Here is a 15,521-nt window from a genome sequence, read left to right on the forward strand (position 1 = left end):
TTAATTTTATGCCTRTTTTCCTTATCTAACTTTTGTTTTGTCTTGGAGCCATCACAAGAAAATGGATCTGGCAACAGTAAGCAACACTTAAATGCTGGATGTGAATTCCTGGCCTGGGGAAATTTGCAGCCAAAGATTTTGTTGGTGCCCATAATTCAGGAAGAGGCGAAGCAAAGCACCAGGGAATTGTACCTGCTTGTATTTCTTCAGGATGGTCTCCTCAAAGCCGTGGAAGATGTATATTGCTCCTTGGTGGTCGTCTTCCAGAGGCGCCCCGACGACGACGTCGTTGTAGGAGTCCTGGTTGAGATCAGGGACCGCGGCGATGCAGGAGCCGAACCGGGAGTTCTGGTAGCTCTGCAGATCCTCGAGGGCCCCGCTGAAAACGAAGCGGTTCTGCAACCCCGGCCAAGGAGAAAAGAAGAAAAAAAGAAAGAAAGAAAGAAAAAGAAAAAAAAACAGAAAAGCATCAGCCACAAGCCTGGAAAGAGGAGGAAGCCCCAGAAGGCAAACAGACGGGCACATCCCGTAGGAGTCCTGCAGACCAGACGAAGCCCAGCTCCTCCCACCCACGGAGCCTTTCATCCAGCGAGCCAGAAGCTCCAGGACAGAAACGCGGCGTGCGGGTGCCAGGCGGACGCCCGGCGGTCCCGGGGCGAAGAGCGCCCGCCGCCCACGGCGCCGGAGCAGCGGGACGAGCCCCCGGCGGGGGAAGCGTCCCCCGGCCAGCACCCACCTCTCTCAGGGCGTAGACGTAGACCTTCCCCCTCTCCCTGCCCTCGCTGAAGTACATGGGGGCTCCCACCAGCAGCGCGTCCGTGACGCCGTCGCCGTTCACGTCCACCGAGCTGATCTCGCTGCCGTAGTAGGAGCCGATCTGGAAGAGGGAGAGAAGGAAGGTGGACCCTCCGGATGCCCGCGGACGCGGGGCCGCCCGAGCCGGGCGGAGAAGGCAGCCGGGGCGAGGAGGAGCGCGGCGGGCGCTCGCCCCGGCGCTCTACCTGCTCGCCCTTCAGCGCCTGGTGGATGCTGAGGTTCCGGTTGTTGTGCATGGTGAAGATGATGACCTTCCCCGTGTGGTTGAACCGGGGCGCTCCGGCGACGTAGATCCGCCGGCGCTCGGCCGACACCACGGAGGAGACGGTGTAACCTGCGGCGGGGCGGGCGAGCGGTGAGGACGCGGGCTCCCGCCGCGGCGCCTGGCCGGCCCCCGCCAGCCGCCCTCGCGGTCTGCTTCCCATTAGTTTCAAGCTGCTAACACAACTCTGGCCGCTTCCCAGATCGGCAAGCTATAAATGGAGATTTCTTCAAAGATAAAGTCATCCAAGCCAGCCCAGCTGCTACGACCGGGCKCTTTGGATTGCCTGCTCCGGCCCTCACCTACCGCCCCCCACGAGGGCTTTGGCTCGGGCCGACGCAGCCTGCAAGCCCCYGCTTTCATCGACAGCAAGCCCGGCTTGTTGCCCGAGAACCGTTTCCCTTCGCGGCTCCTGAGACGTGGTGCAGGCACGCAGCGGGCAGGTCCGCAGCAGCGCTCCCGAACGAGCCCGGCAAAAGCCGCGTTCAGAACAACGTCGCGGGCRTTTGCTGACGTTTGGTGTTAAAACGCACGGTGCAATGAAACCATGAAGAACGTTGCTTGCATGTCCTTATGCAAACACCCCTGAAGACCCCGAGGGAGCTGTTTTTCCTCTCYCCAAGGGGCATTTTCTGCACAGGGATCATCAACACCACCTGCCAGATGTGAAGCTTGCAGCACTTGGCAGCCTCCATGGGCTGCAAYAGCTTAAATAGGAGAATAACGCTGGGGCCACAGGGCCACCAAATCCTGTTGGTCAGCCTGCAGCTAACTCCAGGTTCTTCACACTCACAGCCAGTTTTAGAAGCTACTTAAATTATCAGCAGCTCAAAGTAGGGCCACCTCTGAAGCGGCAGCAGGCTGCTCAGGGCCATATCCAGTTAGATTTGGAGTATCTCGGGACTGTAGGGATTAACAGATCCCTTTCCCTTGGTGCTGACCCCCCCAAGCAGAGCATCGGTCTCGGAAGCACCCTGGTCCTGGAGCTGGGGCAAGGGGGCTGCTTTGCAGCAGGGCGCACAGGGCTTTTCGCAATACTTCTGTTTTCCTTGTTAGAGTCAATGGCAAACACGGGGTCAAACAAAACCCCCRTGTATCGTCACGAGCGTTTTTTGCACAACAGTAGCAGCCCCCACTCCAAGCACTGACAGGCAAACCGAGGCGATGCTCTGCTGTTGYCCCCAGAGTTTGGCGCTACTATTTCTCGGGGGAAAACCACGTGTCCCGGGGCTCCTGGTGTTCCTGGGMACGGAGGGAAGAGCTCCGAGCCGCCCCGCGGCCCCCGTGCAGGGGACAGCAGCTTGGCAGAGAGGCTTCGCCGCGCAAGCCAGGCTGCTGCTAGTGCTCTGGGGCCTCAAGAGCTGCACRTGGGACGGATTAGCACAGCAGGTATTTCCTCCCGAGGCATGAAATTTCATCAGTGTTTTCTAAACCATTCCAGTAAGTACTGTAGATGACCTGCACTGGCCAGAGCTCGCGTCCGAATTATTTCTGCATTTAAACGCTTCTGTATCGTACGCGGTGGTGGACTTTGGAGTCCTCCCAGGTGAGGTGCTCACTTGCGCTTTGCAGCGAGCAAGGGGTAGCACAGGTCCCGCACGCGCCGGAGCTCGCAGACAGCTGGGCACTTCACAGCGTGTGCTGGCAGCGCTGGCAAGCATTAGTCAGCAGTGAAATATTTTGTGTTTCCTATTATTAAGTGTAGAGTTATGAGTYCTGCCCTGGAAACAGAGCCTATTTTGGCTCCCTTACCTAAATAAGCGCCGTGATTTTTCAGCTCTTCGGGGAACTCCTGCAGATAGGACTCGCGGAGCGGGATGACCTTCCCGCTGCTGGTTTCCTTGAGGACCGCTCCGTTCCAGTCGTAGGCACCCACCGCCCCCAGCAAGATCCCGTCCTGGGGGGGAAAAAAACGAGCAATCAGCATCGGGGCGATCGGCCGTTCAAAAAGGTGGAGGTCTGAACGGGAAACGTCTCCGAATCTGGGCCGCGGGATCCCACGAGTTGCCGAAGCCAGGGAAAGGAACAGGGAGCAAAATCCTGGACACCTCCTCTAAGCTTTAGGATCGACTTTCTCTGGGAAAAACGGGCTGTTTCTCAGAGAAGCACAAAAGGCTCACATTAAGCGTTGAAGCACAAATTAAATACATCTTAAGACWGTCACAGACTTGTATTCACAGCCTGACCTCGCGCACTAAAGCCCATCCCACCCACTTGCCACAGGTCGGGTACCCGCACTGAAGACACGAGCAGGAAGCGAACAAACACTCTTTTGCTCTCTTACTTCCACAATATGTGATGAAAATCCAGTCTGGGACATTTCCAGTCCAAAGGAGATTTCATTCTTGTTGTTAGTTCCTAAAACAAAAAGGAATTTGTACTTATTGGAAAGCTTTCTTGGGGAAGCCAGGCTGCTTGGCGGATTTGAGCACGACCAGGAGCCACCTCTGCCCAGCCCGGAGCACAGATGACCTCAGCTGGAGCAAATGTGCCCGTTCCCCCCCAAATCACCACAACTGCGGCGCTAACAAGCCCTTGGGCAGGTGCTGCGAGCTCTGCGCAGAGCCGCACAGAAACGGGGGGTCGGAGGGCTTYGCTTCGGCGTTGCAAGGCGGGGAAGTTCCTCGGGTGACACCATCCGCCGCAGGAAAGGGCTTGGACCAAGCTAACTGGCAGGACTGGTGGGGCGTTCGTGAACTGCTCTGAACCAGATCCCCCAAGCCGAAGCCCTAAGACGTCTCATTTTAAGTGAAAACCCTCCATCTTTCGTTTCAAAGGGTTGAGCATGCCATTTTCCTAGGAAGTTTAGATAAATTTAGTTGGAGGAAACAAACTCGTCTCGAAGACAGGGACGCTTTGTTCGGCGAGAGCCGCATCCTGCGGTGCGCGAGGTGCGGCGAGGCTCGTTGTGGCAGGTAGACAGGGCACTTTCGCTTAGATTGWCAGAAAACAACAATATTTCCTGATCTTTTCTTTCAGCCAATTTTCAGCCAAATACCCCACGTTATTCTCATAATMCCCTAACGTCCGACACTCCAGGGTGTCCCTGGCAGCCGGAATTTTGACTGCTTATGACTTGGCTGGATTCGAACGGAGTTTGATGGGTTAGTAACAGACAGCGATTGCCTCCCGCCTGCCAAATTTCAAATGTCTGCTTTAATTACAGAGCCGTCACGGCTCTCCGGAAAAGAGGTCGCCAGAACTTCCAGGTGACCTTCGGTGGAGAGGGGACGGGGGCTCCTCCAGCTCGCGGGGTGCACAGAGCCCAGGAGAAGGCTGCTCCTGGGTACASAGTTAGGGAAAGGAAAACGCTCCAAGCACGGCCCTGGGCTCTGCACCAAATGGAGAAGCACCCGGCCTGGCCCGTGCAAACCCAGCGGGCGCGTTAAGGGCCCGGGTCAGCACATCCGAAGCCRTTCCCGCAGCCGGGCCGGGCCGGGAGGAGCCCGCCGCGCTTGGGGACAAGCCATCCTCGCTGGAGCGCCCGAAACGAGCCTCGCTCACCTTCCAGGCTGAATATCCTTTCTCCCAGCGCATCCACTATGTCTTTGAGCGCGGCTTCGTCTGTGACGTTGAAGAAGTGCTTGTCGTCCGGGTCGCTCGCTATGAATTTTATTTCGTTCAGAAAGGCTTCCGGATTGATTCCTCTTCTGTTGTAATAGCCCAGGACCTAGGTTGGAAGTGAAAGCGCAAGGCTCGGGCGTYTTCGCGCACGGGGCAGAGCCGCTCCGAGCGGCCCCGCTCGCAAGGAGCCGTGAAGCCTGAGCTTCCCCCGTCCGTATGAACCRTATCCTGGCGGCACCGCCAGCAAGGGCCCAGGCTACAGGTGGGGAAACTGAGGCACAAGGTCATAGACCTACCGAGGAAAAGGCCCCAAAGTCATGGCTGGTAATTCCCACAAAAAGTTGCTCCCAAGGAGCCKCTCGGTCTAGTGCCAGGGAGCAGAAGACCGACGCGGGGCTCAATCGTGGTGCCCGCTTCGGCAGCCGGCGGCTCGCGACAGACCCCACTACTTACAGCCACCGCATAGCGGGTGACGTTGTCCTTCTCGCTGTCCTCGATCACCTTCTCCAGGTCTGGGCTGTCGTGCGACTCTCCATCTGTGATTACAATCATTACTCTCTTTGCCCCTTTCCGGCCACCTTTCTGAAACGCTTCCGAGCTGCAAGTGAAGAGATGCCCCGGGCTGCTCAGAGCCGCCGGCGGGCTGCGGTCCCTGACGGCCCGTGCCCGCCGCCCGCGCCCGTGGCCACCGCGCCGCCCGCCGGGGAGATGCCAGGAGACGCAGGGCTCCTGGGGAGCTGGTGGCCTTCGGCAGGGGACCTCTCCTCTGGGGGCCCCGGCGTCTTTCAGGAGGAGCCTCCTCTAATCCTGCGCAACGCCCCAAATCTGCACCAAGGAAAGCAGCCTGGTCCTGGCTGGGGGCACAATAAAAATCTGTGCGAAATGGGCACTCATCGCAGATCAACAAGGAGCTGGAGCTGAGGTTCAGGGCTTGCTTAAGCTCCCGGTTATCTAACGTGGGYGTGAAGAAGAGCTGAGCCTCCAGGCTGGGGCAGACGTGAGGTGGCATTCGAGAGGGTTGAGCTCTCCGAAAGGTCGGGACAGGGAWGGAAACAGAAACACGACGATGGTTTTAAACTTGTTATCAGAATGAACGTGAAGGTGAGAGATTTTACCGAGCAAACTCTATCCCGTAGGCTGTCCGGGTTTCAGTGCCGCCTCTTTGCTCTATGTGACTGGCAGCCGCTACCACATCTTTTACAGACCGGTAGTCATTTAAATGAAACTCATGGACGACGTCTTCTCCGTACTGAACGACTCCAACCTAGGGGTGGAAGGGGTGTTACAAGCAGAGAAGCCCGTGACTGCCAGTKCGAAGAGGATGGGGAGCTCTTCACGGCTACAACGAGTTGCACCGCTGCAGGGCATGACTCCTATATTTCCACGTCCGCCCCTGGCCCAGCCGGGGTGCGGGCTGCTCCTCTCCCCACAGCTCAATTTAAGGACATTAATGTAAGCATTATTTCCATGGGCTTGGTTTTAAAATACATATGTTGAGCGTTTATTTTGAAAAAGCATGGTGCCAGACTACAACAAATTGGCAGAAGGGGGACTTTGAAAAAGGCGGGGGAATCTGCATGACATGGGAGGAAGCATACAGAAACGCAGAAGTACACAGAAAGGCACAAGCTGTGCATGGGCTTACTTGAATCTGGCCGGGGCCAATATAGAATTTTTTCAAGATGTTTATCAGGAAGTGCTGAACTTCAACCCAAGGGTATATGCTGTTTGATCCATCCAGAACTATGATTATGTCCATGTACGTCTGGCATCCTGTGAAAAATACACAGCGTGTTACTGAAAGACCTCGGCAACACTTGTAAGAAGGAAATTTATGGCTTTATTCCTTGCAGTCAGGTGCTTGCTCTTATGATTTGTTTGAAAAAAATCTTATTTTTATCATTCACAAAGACCTTCGGGTTGTGTTCACTTCAACGAGACAGAGAGAACCCACATGCATCATCTCTGCCAAGAAAAAAGCGGAAAACTTTTTAAGAATAACACTCAGCGATATCTTCTCTGATGCAGATGTGGACCTCCGTCTGGTCCAATAYGGCAACTGGCTTTTGAAGGAGAAGATTGTTCAAAGTCATCTCTCTTGCTTTTATTTTCCTGACAGCGTTTAGAGAAGTTGCAGAAGCCCAGAAGATGTTGAGCTTTCCGCAGACATTACTTGATCACCAAGCTCATTTACTGCAGCCATCGAGCAGTCGGATCACCCACCACGCAGCTGCACTCTGGGGTAGTCAATCAACGTGGTCATCGTCTAGGTAAGACGAGCAGGTTCAAACGAGACTTTGAACTCTCTCCCTCAAACCCATGACCCGGAGAGAAGCGCTAACCTGCCGTAYCACGCGTGCTGCACGACGCGTGTTAACCCTCCTCCTTCTAAAGCCCCCAACCACCATCGCAGCGAGGGCTAAAACCACCTTCTGGTCGTAAGGAGGGAACGGACCACCCAGCGGCAGGTTTCTCCTGCGCGTCCCGCAGCGAGGGCGGTCGGGCTGGTGCGTGCTGGGGCTCTGCTGGGAGAGCCCAGTGACGCGGAGTGTGGCTGGCCACAGGCGCCCAGCACCAGGCCGGGGGGTCCTGCAGAGACCCCAGCCCGTCCGGGGCACAGCCTCTGGGACTCCTTAGCACCTACAGGAAAACCAGGAGGCTCATTTAAAACCTCAGAATAAAACCAGGTCCTCGTTTTATGCACCCGAGTTTACAAATTCGGGCCAAGACGCTGAGCTTTCAGTCAATGAGCTCTTTGTATTGTGTGGCCAGGGTCTGAATTCTTTCCCTATTTTGCCTTCCTAACTGTGCTGATAAAATATTCTGGATACTTTTATTTCTGTTTTTGGAAGAATAAGGTATTTTTTGTCTTCCCCAAGTGTCAATCAAARGGAAAATGTTTACCAGATGTGCGCGTGTGCAACCCGCTTTGAAACGCTTTGCTGCAACAATTTCCTCTACTATCTTGCCTCCTTTTAAATACTGACATTGCTTTGTTTTGTCAATGGTACTGGSGCGATTAAAGAGCAAAAATTCTCTTTAACTTCAAAAGCCGGGTTTGCATCAGAGGCTACAAAGCAGATTGTTTCTCATACTCTGGAGAGCGGGAGCCACGGTCTTGGAGAATCTGAAGTTGGAGTTCACCCTGGAGCACATTCCTGTGGTGTAGTAAGAGCTCCCACACTCGTGGGACCAGAGAGGGCTGCAGGCCTATAAAAACGAGGGAAAAATAAAGCGTCAGCGACAGTTTTAAAACTGCCGCTTATTAAGCCATCGCTTTAGAGGTGCTAAAGAGCAGGAAATAGGGTCGGGCACTTCCCACCCGCTCGGGACCCGCCGGCCCGGGCGGGGGACGCCTGCGGAGCGCGGCGGGGACCAGCTCCGGGCTCTCCTCTCCTCGCACAGGAAGGGAGGCCCAGGGCAACCGCCCCGCTTCTTACCAGGAAGCTGTTGTCCTTGGGGTTGGTGGCCAGGCTCAGACCAAGGCGCATGTTATCCTTCCGCTCGGAGACGTTGGAAAGCGTCACTCTTCCTTCAGAGAGAACGGGGCCGTTAGCGGGGCCGGGGCCGGCCGCAGGGCTCGCGCGGACGCGAAAATCCCCGCTTCCCTTTCGCTCCCCCGCGTCTCCGGAGCGAGAGCGGATCCGGCTGAAAGCCCGAGGGATAGCTCGGCCCTGTTCACGCTGCGGCGCTTCTGTTCATGCTCCATTGGAAGCAGTTGTCAAGATAAGACTTTTTTTTTTCCCTAAATCCTATAACCAACAAAATCTTCTCGCCTGGAGTGAGTCAGAAGCTGCATTTTTTACATAGTAAATCTTTGGAAATAACGCTCCAAGCGGCTCTAGCATCTCATCCTTTATTGCTGGTCCAGCAGGCGTTTAGCAGCTGATTTATATTCGTGCATTTCTTCCACTCCTCTCCTCACAAGCCCGAAACCGGGAACGGCCCACAGGGCCACCCTTCCTTCGGGTTAACGTTGACATCTCTTAGCGTTAACAAAAACACCGTCTGATCCACTCATTCCTCCGGTACGGTTTCATCAGGGCGTCAAAACTAACTCAGGCCGTGGTGGCCGGGCAGCTGCTGGGCTCTGAGGAAGGAACTGGGCATCTTCTGGTAAAACTGCAGGGGGGTTTTTGATGGTTTTTAGCAGGGGCCTTTGGAAGTTCCCTGCTGAAGGTTTAAACCGAGAGGAAGCTCAGCCCCCAAAAGCAAACCGAGACCTGCAGCCTGGAGCACGAGGCAGGTCAGCCCAAAGTCAGCATCCCACGCTGGCTAACGCGGCCCTGGACAAACCCTTTTCTAGAAGTCTCCAGCTTGGAGAAAGCTCCTTCACATGTCTCACTTGTGCCTCCCACTGAGCAGCTCAAGGTCCTCTCTGCCACAAAAGCTTCTTCCCGTTTAACTGGCAGGGTATCTGCTCACAACCCATTGCCCCCAGGACCTCTTGCAGCCCCGCTTGGTGGGTTTGGCCCATTCCTACACGGTGCAGACCCTCGGGGTGGGAGGGCCAAGCTGCCCCAGCTCAGGAGCCAGGGGAYGGTGGGGATGGCTGGCCACCAGCATCTCACTCTGTCCTTGCACCTCAACTGCACGCACCCTGCTTTGCCTTGAGTTTCCTTGAACCGACTGTGCACGTACACACCACAGCAAATCCGGAGGAAAGGGGGCTTCAGAGCATGTTATAAATCTGCTAGGATGGTGGCTGCAGCCGTGGATAATTAACCCATGCTGAAGACACACCTAAGTGCTGCGGGTACCCAGGTGTGCGTGTTGCCGTCACAGCTCTGCAAGAGGCACCAGGATGCTCCCAGCGCTAGCTGGCTCCTGCTGACATCTCCAGCCTGCTCTGCGTGGAAAAGGAAGCAGCAGACATGTAGGACCACGTGGTCCTACGTCCGCCCCCGCKTCGCTCCACTGTGGTCATCTCCACCGCACGTCCTCCTGCAGCCTGACAGCCCCGGGGGGCAGCTCTGCATCTGGCTTTATTCAAATGGTCTCAGCGGATTGYGCTAAGTAGACAAGTTAATTAAAAATAAAAAATAGTGTATGCACATGGAATTGATCTTTTCATTCAAAATTTGTTTCTAATGGGGAAAAAATGCTTTTTAGTAAAATTCAAATTCTCACACAAAAGAGCTTTATTTCCTTGAAGAATTTTGATGTTGTTGTTTGAAATAAGAGAAAAATGAAAACTGAATGTTTTCGAACAAAAATAAATTTGGCTCCCGTTTTCTTCACTTTCAGTCAGGAATATTTTGGAYGAGCCAAATTTCTTCCAGTCTTATCAGCTTTGAAACCCAGAATACTTCAGATGATAACAAAGAAAAATGACAACTGTGTGGCCGCTCCGGTATAAAAAAAAAAAAATCCCAGACTTCCCCCCCACCCAAAACCCAGACGATGCTCCTGAAGATCATGAGAAAGTTCCCAGTTCCTGCATTCCCTGCCGCCGCGGGGCTCGGGCTCCCTCGCTGGAGGAAGAGCCCGACGCCGGCCAAGCTCTTGCTAAATAGCTCTGACCTCTGGTGCTGGCCAGAGCTGCAYGACTACGTTGCAGTCAGCCAGCTGCCGCTGCGATAGGTTGCTGTGGCCGGGAACATCCCCGGAGGGTGCAGTAGCAGCCGGATGGCCCGTCTGGTCTTTCACGTCGTGTAGCTCCGGGTTTGGTGGTGACCACGCTCAAGGCGAGCTCCTCCAGCGCTTCCGCGGGCTACGGGCGCCCACAGGCTGCGGTGGCAYGGGAGAACCGGACTTTTCTCCCTCTCCGTGAGAAGGACCATCCTTCCCGGGGCCACAGGGGACCCAGCCTCCGAGCATCCCCCTTGCAGTTCATCGGCCTGGTTATCCCAGGTCTCACCCAGGCTGCACCGAAGGCAGGCGGAGTCCGGAGAAAGGGGGCGAGCGCAAACTAGCCTGGCGAGGGCGGAATTTCATCCACCGATAATTTCATCCTAATCAATTAATAAACAAAACAATCTGAGCTATCCTAAATAAATAACAATTCATCTCTCTTTTGTCCTGAGCTGCTTGRCTCTATCCTAATGCTCCTTGAAGCCCAGCATCAAGAGTCACACGAACACCTGAACTCATTTCTCAGCTAAAAATCCTCCCTAMACCCCCCACCCCCACGCGCTCGGAGGCAATGTGGGCAACGCGTCGGGGGCTTAGGGGTACCTAGGTTGAGTTTGGTGCAGTTGCTGTGGGTGTCACCGTTCACCGGGCACTTGTAGACGTCTCCCGTCTTTTGCTGTCCGTTGGTTTCGTAGGGCGCTCCCACCACCAGCCTGCGGAGAAGAGGTGCCCGTCACTACCCCGTGGCCGCTCCCGAGGGCCATTTTTCATGAAAAAAAAAAAATGAGACCCCATCCCCACGAAGAAGTAGCCAAAATACTTTCAGTTATGGCTTCTTGCAAGCCACAAAACCCCGATGTGTCCTGCACTAGAAGAGCGAGAAGGGAAGGAAACAGGAGGAATTCCTRCTTGAGGGAAATACTCTGAGCTTGGACAAGGCGCTTGGATAGGAACAGCTACGCGGGTAAAGGTGTCCTTGGGCACACGCCGCGTCCCCGGGTGGCACAGGAGCTGGGTAACGCAGCCCTTGCTCCTCTGGAAACCTGCAGGCAGGTTCCTCCACGCACGCTCCCACGCACCACGGTGCCGCATCCGAACGGCATCCCCCCGGGCAGGGCCGAGCCATCGGCATCCTTCCAAGGTCACCTTATCGGGCCACAGCAGCCCCAATTTCTGGCAGGGGAAGACAGTTATCACCTCGCACTGCTGCTGAAGGTATGAACCTTTCAACGTCAGGATGAGCTTGAGGTCGCMGGTGACTATGAACCCCACTAGAAAGGAGAAACTTTCTGCCTTGCAACACTAGGAGCAGAAGCAAGGAGCTGTTATAGCAGTGACCACCAAGATACCAAGACCTGCAGGAAGCTTTKTCCATGAGCAAACTCAAAGAAAGGATTTCCTAGAATTTTGCTTGGAGAATGAGGAGCCCAGAGTGGTACGCTAGGATAAAAACCTCAGGGAGGGTGAGGGTGTTTGGCATCGATCTGTGCTTTAAAATATGAGGGTCATCAGCTAATAAATACAGGCACTTCTACTCAGGGTGTAGGCAATTAGCTAGGCCACTCTCTGCATGCGTCCGGGACATTGCAAGTGTTTTTCTTGCTTTTTCTTGTGGACTCGACCAGAATAGCACAAACCAGCCGACCGAAGAGGGAGGAGAGCGGGACCCGAGGAATTTGGCCGTTCCTTCCAGGCTAGTTCAAAAACACCCCGAACCACGGATTACTGGCATCTTCTGCTCCCAGCATGTTAGCCCAAAATATATCTGCTCTGCTGCATTTTGCTTTCAAAATCCTTCTGGGGGAGGCAAGCTGAAACAACCCTCTATGTCCAGATCTCCAAGTAAACAGAACCTCTTTTGTTCYGCATCACCCCATAAAACAGCTGGAAAAGCAACTGTCCTCAGCACAGATGTTCGAGGTTAGACCAGAAACGGTCATTTTTGTAACACTGATTCTGCAAAGCCATTAAAGGCTAATTCTTTCATTGCATCGCTAGGAAACCGGATTGCTCACCAGCTCAAAATCTGCAAGATCTAAGCAGCACTGCAGGTTTTTAACGGAAATACTTCCCCTCTCACAAACTCAGTGCTAATGAGGAGATTAATTAGGATGAAATAGCATCCTATCCCTGGAAGCGCCCTCAGCAGCACTCAGAAGTTGGAGGCAACCCGGATAACCGCCGGCCCGCCCGCGCAGGGAGCTCCGCACACCTCCGCTCCGCCCTGCCGTTGGGGCTGCGCGGGCTCCTCTTCCTCTTCCTCCGCCGCAGAGCCCCTGCGCGCCGTAACCAGCTCTCGCTAACCCCGCACAGGAGCATCTCTTAGGTCACAGCCTCCCTTCAAAATCCGAGSCTGCAAAACAACACATTCCACCAATTCCCCGGCCCTACGTCAGAGCCCGAAGCTAAAAGCCAGCCCAAATATTTACAGATGTGGCCATAAACGTTAAGGGGCTGCAAAGCTAATGAAAACAGAATTTTTGTCTCCCAAGGACAACGKCATTGTTTTCCCTTTTGGGTTAAATTTAAATGATTAATTAGCTGAAGTTGTCGAATTCTCATGGAAACTTGGCAGCGAAGGAGAAAGGCTTTTCCGGCGGTCGGAAAGGTGACGGCGCCGGCTCCGGGAAGCGCGCAGATGTCCACCGGCGCGCGGGGGCTGCCCGGAGACGCCGGCCGGCCGGCCGGCTCGCTGCTCGCGGGCTGCTCGCGAGCCTCTTCCATTTCCGCGGCTTAGCGTGTTTTCCCTGCCCGAGCGGCCGCGCCGAGCGCCCGGGGGAGGCCACCGGCTGCGTCGCCCCGGATCGTGCCCGCGCCGGGCGCTGCCCCCCGCACGGGGCGCGAGCCTAAGCGAGCGCAGCTCTGCAGGGGCCGACGTGGCGTCCCGGGCTGGCTAAGAAACGAGGYTTTCAAAGCAAATAAGAACCAAACAAGCCCCCCTCCACCACCTTCCTTTTTGTGCACTCCTTCTGGGGAAAACAAAAGCAAAAAAAGGAATGAAATGGGAAAAGCACAGACTGCTCAGAGCTATGGAGCAATGCGTCTGAGGATGTTTTTCATTTTTATCCTAGAAAAAAAGCTTGAAAACCAGGGTGTTAGCAGAAATGCTTTAAGAATATTTGTGCTGTGTCTGAAGCAAGAAAAGTGAACCACGTTTCTGCTTTGCAGGCTCGTGGACATTTTAGACCAGGCTCTATCCCAGTTTACGGTGCCCCGCGCAAGCCGCGGGCTGAGCATCGGTGTGGGTAACTGCAGGAAGTTATTTTGCAGGAGCAAAATAACGTGTCAGATCCAGCTCTGGAATTTGCAGTTTTTTCATGCTGTTTTACACGGTTCCGCGCACGGCCGCTGGCATTTAGGGCAACAGCTGAACAGGGAAAAGGAGGCGCGAATAGCGGGCGAGCGGGGCCGCRGGATCCGGGARGGACGGAGCGGCAGCGGCGTTTTCYGCGGGGGCTCTCGATCAGGGGAACGCTTAATCTCCCGCAAGACAAATTCACTTGTAGCTAATTTATCCAAGATGGGACTGGACGGAGAAGYGGTGGAGGTGGCTCGGGAAAAGGAGAGTTCAGCCGTGGAAAACTAAGTGGGTTTGTGGCKCTTTGGACAGAACGTGTCAGAGGAATGGACTTTGGAATATTTTTTTTTTCCTATGTTGGCAATGGTGGAAAAGAAATACCTAGAAGGAGCCCAGGGTGAGGAGCACGCGGGGCCTGACGACGCGCCGGCTCCTGCTCCCCGTCCCCGCAGAGCCCCAGCTCCCTGCGCCRGGAGGGTGCTCGTGCATTGCCAGATAGTTACGGAAATAGCAGCGAACCAAAGGCAAACTTTCACAATAATACAAAATTGTGAAATAAGCCCCAGCGCTTTCTCTTTGGGAGCCCGCGATACCAGGCTGGGGAAAGGCTCGCGCTCGGTGCTGAGCCGGCGGGGCCCCRCGCCGGGAACGGCGACGACCCTGGAAGCGCAGCCGGCTCCGGAGCTGGGAGGCGCTGAACGGCCCCGGGCCGATGTCGCGCGGCCCTGCAGCGGCCTCGGCCCGCGCGGTCCCCGGCGACGGCGTTTCAGCGCGCTCGAGCCTCGGCAGCGCCCCTGTCTCAGCGAGCCCTGCTCTGCCGCGGCGATTAAATAGCCATCGCAGTAAGCAAAATTACGGAGTTCTCCTTAAAATAGCGCATGACGGGCGCGTTGCAAAGCACGTCTCAGGAACTCGCAGAATACTGCGGTCAGCAGTAATGATACTCTCCTATTTCTCCTGGTGTCATTTTTTCCCCTGCGCTTAGGGATATTGCAACGAAGAGGTGCTCGCACCGCGACGCCCGCAGCCCAGCGCTGCTGGGTGCCGCCTTCCCACGGCGGCGGCCTCGGGGCTCGCGCCGGTTCCAGCTTCCTCCTGGGGTTTTTGGAGCGAATCCTCACGTGCGGCTCCAGTCCTCCCCCAGCTGCCTCTTGGTTTCCAAAGTTTTCCATCAGTGCCAGCTGTCGGGACTTGCGCGCGTTCCCACTCGGGGCGTTTGAGCGCCGGTGCAGGAGCGCGGCGCCCCGTCCGGCTGCCCTGCGCGGTCCACGGACTACGCGCAAACCCCGCGTAGGGCTGCGGATGCAGAGGCCCCTTTGCAGCTGAGCTACCGGGTTGGGGGGGGCAGGAGGACCCCCTTCTTCCTGCAGATCCCCCAGCAAGGAGGCCTGGGGGAGGGGGGTTTGCAGGGCACCTGCGAGGGGGCGGCAGAGGCGGGACGTGGTTTTGGGACACCAGCCGCGGGAGGATCGCCGGGATGCTAACGCCGCGGCGCAGCGCGGATGCTTCGAAAGCTGCTAAGATGCTGCTCAGCTTCGTGCCGAGGACCCAACAGCGGAGGGCGAGGGGCCGCCGAAACGAGGCGGTCCTGGTTCGGGGGCTCCGCGCGCGGCCGGGAACCGCTCCGGGGGCTGCCCGCCCTGCCGGGGCCGACGCGGGGGCTCCCCGCGCCGAGGGGCGGCTCTTCCGCGGGGACTAACGTGGAGCAGGACCGCTCGGAGCAGGATGCCCCGCAGCTGCCGCCGGGAACGGGGGGCTGCAGCCCGCGGCCCCTGCACCGGAGGAAYGCTTCGCGGCTACGCGCCCTCCCAGCAGAGCAGCCGGCACGCTCGGGAGCCGGCCAAACCGCGGCCGAGCCGCGGCCAAGAAACCCTCTCGCAGCCGCAGGGAAAGAGCAAACCCTTCAACCGTTTTTCCAGATCAGCGCAATTATAGCTTCAAACCCTGCGAGCAGATTTCCCTCCCGCCTCCTCCTCGGGTTACGCTCAGACTGCAAACGTCACGTCT

General features: G+C 56.2%; 1 protein-coding gene across 1 annotated transcript in view; it reads right to left on the minus strand.

Annotated features, from left to right (window-relative positions):
- ITGA11 (integrin subunit alpha 11) overlaps positions 1–15,521 on the minus strand; it is a 42,191-nt gene that overhangs the window by 15,810 nt on the left and 10,860 nt on the right. Inside the window, exons 3-14 of the mRNA XM_085301494.1 lie at positions 10,820–10,929; positions 8,083–8,174; positions 7,738–7,852; positions 6,288–6,415; positions 5,758–5,906; positions 5,096–5,240; positions 4,583–4,748; positions 3,363–3,436; positions 2,831–2,975; positions 1,002–1,150; positions 737–877; positions 193–396 (exon numbers count right to left, since the gene is read on the minus strand). Coding sequence (XP_085157620.1) covers positions 193–396; positions 737–877; positions 1,002–1,150; positions 2,831–2,975; positions 3,363–3,436; positions 4,583–4,748; positions 5,096–5,240; positions 5,758–5,906; positions 6,288–6,415; positions 7,738–7,852; positions 8,083–8,174; positions 10,820–10,929 — 1,618 coding nt within the window. The remainder of the gene's footprint in view (positions 1–192; positions 397–736; positions 878–1,001; positions 1,151–2,830; positions 2,976–3,362; positions 3,437–4,582; positions 4,749–5,095; positions 5,241–5,757; positions 5,907–6,287; positions 6,416–7,737; positions 7,853–8,082; positions 8,175–10,819; positions 10,930–15,521) is intronic.

This window comes from Rhea americana, unplaced genomic scaffold (genome assembly GCF_003343005.1).
Source record: "Rhea americana isolate MKP2758 unplaced genomic scaffold, rheAme1 scaffold_178, whole genome shotgun sequence".
NCBI lineage: Eukaryota > Metazoa > Chordata > Aves > Rheiformes > Rheidae > Rhea > Rhea americana.